Source organism: Puntigrus tetrazona, chromosome 7 (assembly GCF_018831695.1).
Source record: "Puntigrus tetrazona isolate hp1 chromosome 7, ASM1883169v1, whole genome shotgun sequence".
Classification (NCBI taxonomy): domain Eukaryota; kingdom Metazoa; phylum Chordata; class Actinopteri; order Cypriniformes; family Cyprinidae; genus Puntigrus; species Puntigrus tetrazona.
The window spans coordinates 544,240-554,469 of record NC_056705.1 but is presented as its reverse complement, the minus strand read 5'-3'; the positions used below and the strand labels follow the sequence as shown (position 1 = coordinate 554,469).

The following is a 10,230-nucleotide window of genomic DNA, read 5'->3' as shown; positions in this document are numbered from 1 at the left end:
TTTTTTATAAATAGCTTCTCTGTGCACTTCATCATTATTATTTTTTTTTAATTCATGTGCCCTCGTAATCTCTAATGAAAAACGTGAACCTCCCCTCCTCTCTCTCTTCCGGTCACCGGTGGGACTATCGGTGTATTCAAATCCGCCTCTATTTTGTTAGCTATGCTCTGGCAGTTAACTGATAACAGAGAATTTAAGAATCAATATCATTCCATAAATATGAGAATTGAAAAATATGGCGATATCAATATTTTTTACCCAGCCCTAGTTTACACTTATATTTTCTTGTTTGCAAATTACAGTTTTATACTGTAAAATTTACAGTTCTTGGTCTTGATGGGTTTACAGGTTATCTTTTTTTTGGTTTGTTTGTTTTTTATTCTGGTAACCACAACTGCCATTTTTTTTTACACTGTGGGTGAATCACAGATTCGTCGGAGACCACTAAAGGTCATAATAGGCCACATTTATTATAGCACTTCACACAAAGAAGCCTCTGACTATGCTAAAATGATTCTCACTTGCACTAATTTTGAGCATTAAATCCTAGACCATGAGTTACTGCGCATTTGCCTCGAAATGCGTAAACCTAAACAATTGCACGGTTCTTCTTTTTTTTTTTTTACTTTGTGGTGTAGTTTGCTCCACCGACTCAAAAGACACACAGCGGTGTCATTAAGACAGGCGGCAGAAAGAAACCCGAAAGAAGCAGAGTGCAGCATTAAAGAGCCGCTCTCGCTGGAGACCGAAAAACAGTTTTAAATTGGAGTGGGCTGCGACTGAGAAAATCACAGCAAATAAAAACTTCATACTGAGAGTGTTTAAGCCGCTGCTGTCAAACAGACAGTGAATAGAAGCACGCCGGCTTGCTCACAGCGGATAAATACATTTGATGAGGCAGTCACATGCACACACACTCACGCACACAATGCTACAGCATCTGCTGACGAGCGAGTTCCAGCATTTGGGAAGCGTCAGCAGGTTTTTGAGCGGTCGACGTGAGTTCAGTAATAGTCTTCTCAGCTGAATGGAGGAATTGCAATGCATTTATTTAATCATCAATACAGCATATCAAGACAACTTAAGCTCCAGATTGACGTGCACTTGTTCATCTAGACGGTCTAACAGAATATTGGTTATAGAGATTGGCTATAGTTGCTTACACATAATAAACACAAAGATCAAGGGAGCTAGGAAACATAGAACGCAACTGTGGGGTAATAAGTTGAATTTTAACCAATAGGTGCCTGCATGTTTAGCTCACAACGGGGACTCGCTTGATTATTGGCAAATGCATTTGCGATCGACTTTGTGCACCAAAGACTTAAAGATGTCCAGACACATGGATGGGATAGTGCTGGAACGCGTTGTAGATTATTGTTGTAACAGCGCGAGCATACTTGCGAGAAAGGTATAAGAGAGTGATGATGTAATAGCATTCCCACAATGCTGCGCGGAGAAGATGAATGGGGGAGTGAGAGTGAAGGCGATTGGTGGGAGCTCCCATCAATGAATAGCCATTGCAGGGCCAACGCTCAACCGATGTTAAGACTTATTGTAATTCTGATCACGGCTACTTATTCATAAGATTGTCTGTCAGGGAAAACAGCATTCCTTTGAACAGTTCAGTGCCCTCCCTTCTCTCTATTTTCAGCACACAAACAAAACCCAATTTCAATGCATTGTTCGCTGAACCTGTACGGTTCCCCGTCCAGTTTTTTTGTGAGCGGTATCAGAACAGCCCCAAGTGTCACGTAAGGGAAAACCCGCATGCCGTTTACTGCTGCGAATCTGATTCTCACGATCGTCTGCCAGCATTTGCCAGCAGATGCACAATTCAAGGAAATGTGACTTTCTAAAAATAAACAGCCTTGTAAAGACATCTGCTGTTAGAGTATTTGACAGTGTCCTCATAGTGGGAGCCGCACGCGCCACCGAACACTCATCCAGCTCTTGAATGAAACGCACGCACACCTTCCGCCGCCACAATCCGTCCCAAAAACTAAAACAACGCGTCTGCTTTGAGCTATTGTGTAATTATCACGATTCCGTTTTTCCTAGAATTTCGGGTGTAAATATGTTGCGTAATATCACGTAAAAGACACGTGAAAGTCACAATGAGGGAGACGCGGGATGCAACAACGGAGATTTATTTGGACGCCTAAAACAAGTGGCAGAGCTGGTCTAGCTTCGCGCGAGCAGGACAGTTTGGTGTGGTCGGTGATCTTGGAGAAAAAAAAGAAGAAGAAAGAATCGTGCTGTTTTGCGCAAAGCGGCAGCAGCTGCCGGCGACCTTGGGTCCGGTACCGGGGGGAACGACAGAGTCAGACGCGCTTGTCTCTTGTACCTTATAGTTGGATTCGTGTTGTCTGAACGTGTTTTATTATTAATATTCCGTCCACAGCATCTGTGATTCACAGACTCGATCATGACTGTTGTGAGGACTCTTGACGTCAGAGGGGAGAATCATCGGTGAGGTCCAATGGGGGGAATATCAAGCGAGGCAGAGCTATCGTCCTACCAACAGTATTAGCCATGCTAACCGACGAACACCTCGCCTTTCCACAGGACTTAACCCGCCAAAGATGACGGCTTTACTCAGCTGCGTGAAACAAAGGGCAATTTAGTTCTTCTTTTATGTTGTTCTCCGTCTCTTTCTGGGTCCTCCGTCTCCTCTCGTATGACAGGCACGGACTGCGCGCAAGCTCGGGGGAGAAAAAGGCATTGCAGCTTCATGGCACTGAGGTACCGTCTGCTGATGCGCACTTGCGCTTTCTTTTGTGAGAACATGCCTTAGTTAAACGTGTCGTTAAAATCGCGGCGATTGTTTTTTTAACGGGCGCCAGTAAATTTAAACGAAAAGCCGGAGGGTTGACCTCTCCGAGTCCTTTGCGGTCTTTTCTTGGTCGGTTTAAATATAGCCAGGTCTGTAAGGTGGAAATTTATGAATGAACGAGTTAAAAATGTGTCTGCGTCTATGGCGTCAGGCGAAAGCGCATCATTGTGGATTCTGGAAGCATATACACGATGCCTTCATAAGAGACCCGTGCACCGAGGTGGCGCGTCTTATTTTTAGACAATTACTAAAAATAGTAACAAAGTGAAGTGCGTGCGTTTTGTCGGGACGGCTGCTTGATTAATAGCCTTTTCGCGATGAAATGCACATGCAGCAGCAAACTAAGCGAAATAGTGTTACATTTACAGCTCGACTGGATGCAATTAGCTACGTTGTTTTGGTGCTTTCGAACGTGATTATTAAGTGCTCCAGGACTATTCAGATACTAATTAATCACAAATCAACACTCGTGCCAGCTGCAGTGATGAAATCTGAACATTTTAGCTGAGGAGAACATTTGTAAACACATATCCAACTTAGCCAACTTAATAATTTCATTCTTGGCTGCCTAAGAATAAGAGACTGTTTCATCAGGTTTGGGGGCTTCAGGCATATTTCTTTTGACAGAGATGCTATTCCCACTGCCTTTCCACTGACATACACATTCTCTCTTATCTTCACTACCGCACCTCTCTCTCTCTCTCTCTCTCTCTCTCTCTCTCTCTCTCTCTCTCTCTCTCACCTCCCCTCCTCCCCCCACCATCAGCTATGATTCACTCTCTTGCAGCAGCAATGAGCAACCAACTTCAAAACACCTCTTCCCTCTCCACGGCGGGCACGTGGAATCTCCTGGATGTGAGGAACTCGTCACCGGTGCGAACGGCAGAGCTGAGGCCGCTTCCCGTTAGCCCGTGGGACATTGCGCTGTGCGTGACGGGCACGCTCATCTCTTGCGAGAATGCAATCGTGATCGCCATCCTGTTCTACACGCCCACCTTGAGAGCCCCCATGTTTATTCTGATAGGGAGCCTCGCATTCGCGGACCTGCTCGCGGGACTCGGCCTCATTCTCAACTTCGTCTTCATCTACATGCTGAACACAGAGTTTGTGACTCTCATCTCCGTCGGCTTGCTAATCGCCGCCTTCTCCGCATCTGTGCTCAACATCCTGGCCATCACGGTGGATCGCTACTTGTCGCTCTACAACGCTCTGACCTACCACACGGAGCGCACGGTGACATTCACCTATGTCATGGTGGTTCTCATTTGGCTGGTGTGCATCATCCTGGGCTTACTGCCAGTGCTCGGCTGGAACTGCCTCCGAGACGAGGCCAGCTGCAGTATCTGCCGGCCGGTCACCAAGAACAATGCTGTGGTGCTCGCTGTGACGTTCTTGCTGGTGTTTGCCCTCATGATGCAGCTTTACCTACAGATCTGTAAGATTGCCTTCCGCCACGCGCAGCAAATCGCTGTCCAGCACCAGTTCATGGCCATCTCCACCACAAAAGGTGTATCCACGCTCTCCGTCATCCTCTGCACCTTTGCCGCATGTTGGATGCCCTTCGCCATGTATTCGATCGTGGCAGACTCAAGCTACCCGATGATCTACACGTATGCAACGGTGCTGCCGGCGACATGCAACTCGGTCATAAACCCAATCATATACGCTTACAGAAACCCGGACATCCAGAAATCCCTGTGGCTAGCCTGCTGCGGATGCGTGCCGTCCAACTTCTCCTTGCGGCCAAGGACATCGAGTGATGTATAAGTCGGACTCATGTAATTAGTTTGTACTGTGTCAGTGTTAATGATATGATGTCCTTCCTCGGTGGGATCCCAGTCAAACGTTGCTGGTTGTGCAGTAGGTGTTGCGATCCAAGAGGTCAACCTGCAATGTATAATTAGATGTATTTATTGCATAGTAGACCTCTATGCACAAAATTTCAAATTATACCAGAGGTGAGACCGTTCAAATTGAACGTGATAAGAATAATCTGGATACTCTGAGGCACGTAGTACAGGCCCAGTGACAAATCCATATACTATTTATCTAAAAACAACACACTTAAGAGTGAAAATGATTACAAAACTGACCCGATACGTGTAAAGAAAGCTGTCTACTGTGGACAGCTTTTGTGTATGTTCATGCTACGTGGAGTTCAGCACCACGGACAGCGGCAGGTACAACGAAGCTATTCCCTATTCCCCGCTTCTAACACTTAAATCTGTGTTCACTTAAAAATGTATGAACGACAGAAAGAAAACATTGTCCCGTGAGCGAAAATTATAGCACTTCTGGCATTTGTCGCTTTACAGCCAATTTGATCAAATCGCGTTTTCTTTTAGAAACTAAAATTATGGTGCAAGAAAAAAATGACCTCTTTTTGTTTTAATGTGATTATTGTTCCTACACATCATTGGCAGTGAAATTTCATAAATGTACAAATCCCTGGGAAAAGCCAATTTGTTTAGACACGCTGAACTGGTTCATTGTCTTACGTCCCCAATGACACTGAAATATCTTCTGCCACGAAGTTATAAGGCAAATCATATTTTCACACATTTTCGGTTTCAGGAATCCATTGAGCACATGTCTTGGTGTTGGTGCGAAATGGCAGGGTTAATGAAGGTCTGAGCGCGAAATGAGGTGTCAGCCACAACGCTTTAATTTCGACATCAGGCAACATCTTTCAAGGCAATTTTGCGTAAGGCCAACTGAGACATGAATGCTCAAATAAGTGCTTCTCGGTTTGTACAGAAAAATGATCCCTGTGATTAGCAGATATAATTGAGTGTTTAGAATGTACAATTAGTCCGACAGATCAGGGATCAATGTTAGGGGAAGGCTTGTGTGTAAATAGATCTGCATGAAGGCCTATTAAAAGATCAGATAACTAGGCCAAAATGGGACAGAAGGGACTTCAGATTCAGCCAAAAAGACCTTGAAATAGCATGCGGGATTTAAAAACGCATCATAAAATCTGCCGAATTGGATTTACACCATGCTACACAACCAAAAAAAAACCTAAAAAAAAAAAACAAACTAAAAAAAAGAAATAAGAAACTCAAAGGACAAAATGGAGAAACACTATGCCTTTCCAAATGGCGCAAAAAGAAGCATTGTTTAAAGCTAAAGGATTAGTTGTTGTGATATTTTATATGCATAGATATTTGTTGAGCTTGAAATATGACCGTAACAAAGCCTTGTGTTTTTGAGGGGGATTTGAATGTCACAGCTGTTCTTTGACAACCCCTCATTTGCGGCAAAATATCTTAATTTAGGCCTTACCTTTTCTCTTCTGCAATAATAAATTAATGTGTACCGTTCATTGATAGAGCTACAATCACAATGAGGCCATCAACAGAGCTAATTTTACTTCCTGACTTGAACACGATTAAAAACAGACTGAGAATAGGTTAGCGAGACCAGGGTGTTACAACTCTTTAAATCAATTGTACTGTTTTCTAAGATGTGCTTTCACATCGTAGTACAAGTATTCAAAGTTGGCCTTGAGAGCCCATCCAGGTGCCCTCTGACTAACCTCAATACTCTTAGTGACCTGTACGAAACCTGATGGACTTTAACCTGGAGTTATTTCACAGTCTGGACACCGTGGAACAATTCTCCAGTTTTTTTGTTTTTGTTTTTTGCACGTTTGTGTGATACGCCTGACTGTTTGTGGTCGTGTGCGTGAAAGCGAGAGAACCATTTGTTTATATACCACTCACTTACGTCAGGAGTGGGGTTCAGTGACCTGTCACACTGTGCCCACTTATAAAAAATAACCCACCCCACATAATACACAACACTTGGCAAATATCAGTGTTTTTTCAGCAAATCTCTACCGTTATGTAATGTATCTTCACTACAATGTACTCAATGGGATGCCATAGATTCAGTTCGTTCAGGGGTGCAGCGGTTATTTTTCTTATGCAATGCTGTATGGAAACGTATATTTTTATACACATCAGGGCATGAGTTTTATGATGTCGTTTTGGTGTGTGTGCGTGTATATGTGTGTGCGTGTGTGTGTGTTCTTTACCTGTATCTTTATTGATGGTTTCCTAGAAAAGGAAAAAAACGGTAAAAAAAAAAAAAAAAGAATTATCAAAAAATTGTTGGAAAGGCAGAAAGTGCCATAATTTCACTTACTAGTGTCTTATTAGTTTCATGCATTTATAAGATGAGTAAAAACAAGGATTATGGTTTGTAACATCACCTGACTGTGTCGACGGTAACTTTCACCTTCAAATTTGCGGCGGTCGAAGCACAGCTTGGTGTCCTGATAGTCGACATCTAGGCAGTTTGACTGCTGAAAGCAGATGGGATAGAAATGGTTTAGCAGCAGCTAGTTTGAACAGTTGGGTTTTAAAGTTAAAGCTCCAAAATAGACCCAAAGAATCAGACGGAGCGCGCATTCTTTGCCAAGGGAACGGCTGGATTCCACCCTCTCTCTTGGACATTGGAGCCCACTATGGCTACCGGCAGAGCAATGCAGTCCTCTCTTTAGCATTCTGTTGGATTGGGACAGCCCTTTTGTGTGCCAGACTACAGACAGATGGTCCACCCCCAGCCTCATGCTCAAAAGTGACCTATCTAATTACTAACACCACAGATATCATCACAGAATTGAAGTATGCCAGGCAGCGAGCCATCTAAAATTTCACGTATCTTCAGTCGGTAGAGGACAAAATATAAGATGACTGCATTTCTCTGGAGCTACAGTACAGGCGATGGAGGCTTCATTTGAAGAGTTACAAAGACGAAAAGTCTAGCAGTGTACCTTGGTCTTCTGTCGTGACGTCAGCTCTGGCGTATGAAAATGGAAAGAGGTCGTCTGAATGACGGCACCTAACCGCATGGAAGCTCTATTACTAAATCTGGCCCTGCTAAAAATAACCTTGAAGAGCATGAAATGTTACATTTATCTAGGGTACTTGAAATCCGTTTTCTGGGCCATTAAGCAGAGCTCTGTGTTTCCCATCAACAGCTACATTAGAGCGAGAAGGCGCCTTCCTAAAATAAGGGAGGGGAGAGAGACAAGCCTTTAGAAGAGCCTCTGGGGTTATGTAACCACTGCACCCAAATGTAGCCCATTCTCCGAAATCCAAATCTCTGTGTTACCGATGAAGTCTCACTACGATCTACAATCACTTTCGCAATCATCTATAGAGCTAAAGGAACGTTTTCTTGTAGGTAAACTGTCAGCACAATTACGTGGCCCTTATTAGCAAGCGGTCAGAGATGTGGATGGGTGCTCTGATACTGTGATGTAATCGTCGTCGATCATTTTCTTGCTTTGTTTGTTTCTCTTTGTATTGTGAACTGAAATCTGACAAGTACGATGCACTTTATGAAAGGAACATGCTACACGTTGCAATGTAAGTGTGGAATGTAATCCTTCCTAAAAAAAATGATTTATTTTTTATTACTGTAAATATGACAATACCGAAACAAAAAGAGAGCGAGTGAAGAAAAAAACTACAACAACACGAGGAGAATAATTTGTCAAATAAAATTCAGCAAACTCAGTCACGGTCTATGGCTGTTTGGTGTCTTTATCGTGCGTGTGTGTGTGTGTGTGTGTGTGTGTGTGTGGGGAAGGACAGACTCAAACCGGTACAGGTCATCGTTTGAAGGCGGCTCAGCTTTAAAAGGCTTGGGTATGAATTATTGAGCCGTTCCATTTTACGTAACGCGCGCTGTCAGAATCACGGTGAGTGTGGGATCTGAACGCCAGAGATCTCGACGAGCCCACGCTGTGAGGTGACGGGTAATTCGCGCCTTTTTGAAGAGGTGATCGAAGCGCCTGCTGTTGAAAATGTATTATCGTTTTAGCAGAATTCAGTTTCTAACGTTATGTTCACGAATATAAAATCATAATCGACTAATAGGGGGACTCTTCTAAACACTTAAAATCTCCATCAAATTATTATTTTTTTGGGGGGAGATTTAAGTGATGACTACACGTAGTACAACAAAAATATATATTTTTCACATTTTCAATAAATAATTTGTAGGCTACTTTTTATGACACTTTATTTTAAATTGTCCTTAAACATTACATGTAGGCTACTTGTATAATAATATATTATGCGTAATTACACCCTATGCCAAACCCTAATCGTAACACCCTAACTATATAGTAAGCAAATGTAGGCCTATTTAATTAATAACCTGTTATTTAGTCCTTTATGTATAAAGGTAACAAGAACGAAGTGTAAACAATGTTTTCTCTGAATTAATGTGTAGCCTGCCTTCACTGATCTTTGTTACATTATAAACCATTTTCTAAATGAAACATTCAATTATCATAAATGAAATTTAGTTTCTTTAAGTTTAGAATGTATAGATAATTTCTCACAACAATATCCGCATACACATATATTTACTGATATGCTTTAAAATGAATTATATGCATTGCATGTTAATAGCTGGAGTTCAAAATTGACTGGAATGAAAAATGTATTATGTATTAGGCAATATTAAGATGTTACTGTAGTTCTAGAATAAATAAATAAATAAATATAATATATATATATATATATATATATATATATATATATATATATATATATATATATATATATATATATATATATACTGTATATAGATAGATAGATTGTGTGTTGGACTTCCTTCTACATTCTATTTTACAGATTTTCTTTTACATTTTGGTGTGAAAGGGTTTTTACATTCAAAAATGTTACTTTTTAAAAACAAACAAGCAAGACCTGTCCATTCAAACAGTAATGCGAAGGAACCGAAAAGCGAATATACTGCATATATACACATAAATGTTTACCTGGATTTCATATGTTTATATGTAGTCAATCAACCATGAATGTGATATTGAATTTTTGAATGCTTCTTCACATAATTACATTTTGGTGAAAGAGGATCAGATCAGATCAGAATTTGTGCATTTTATGTGTTTGCAAGATAAAGCCAATAACATACTGAGTGATCATTCAAATAACAACTAGTGTGTCCATCAGTAGTTCATGCAACGTTAGTCTGAAATGATTTTTGTAAATCCGGTGGTCAAATGACCGATCTCTGTGTGAATGTCAACAAAACTGGAAGACTTTCGGAGTGCATGGAAGTGGATTTTAAAAAGGAAAAATTCAATGATAAAAAAGACAATTCAGGGAGAATAAATATATTCTATTTTAATTTATTACTATTGTGTAAATAACATGTAATCATGTAAGCTAATCCATAAAAGGTTAAAGTTTTTTTTTTTTTTTAAAGTACTGATTATGTAATCCATCTACTAGGCCTATACAACTATACTACTAATATTATTCTAACATAATTAACAATTATTATAGTTTTTTCATTATTTTTTTTGTCAGAATCAAATAACCGTTGCGAATTGAATGGCAATAACG

The 10,230-nt window shown here is 41.2% G+C and overlaps 1 protein-coding gene across 1 annotated transcript; it reads left to right on the top strand.

Annotated features, from left to right (window-relative positions):
* The first annotated feature begins 1,075 nt into the window (after positions 1-1,075).
* On the top strand, positions 1,076-8,367 carry gpr185b (G protein-coupled receptor 185 b). Its single transcript, XM_043243146.1, has 2 exons — positions 1,076-2,745; positions 3,603-8,367. Exon 2 carries the CDS (start codon positions 3,605-3,607, stop codon positions 4,601-4,603), a length of 999 nt encoding a protein of 332 aa, XP_043099081.1. The 5' UTR covers positions 1,076-2,745; positions 3,603-3,604; the 3' UTR covers positions 4,604-8,367.
* The last annotated feature ends 1,863 nt before the right edge of the window (positions 8,368-10,230 follow it).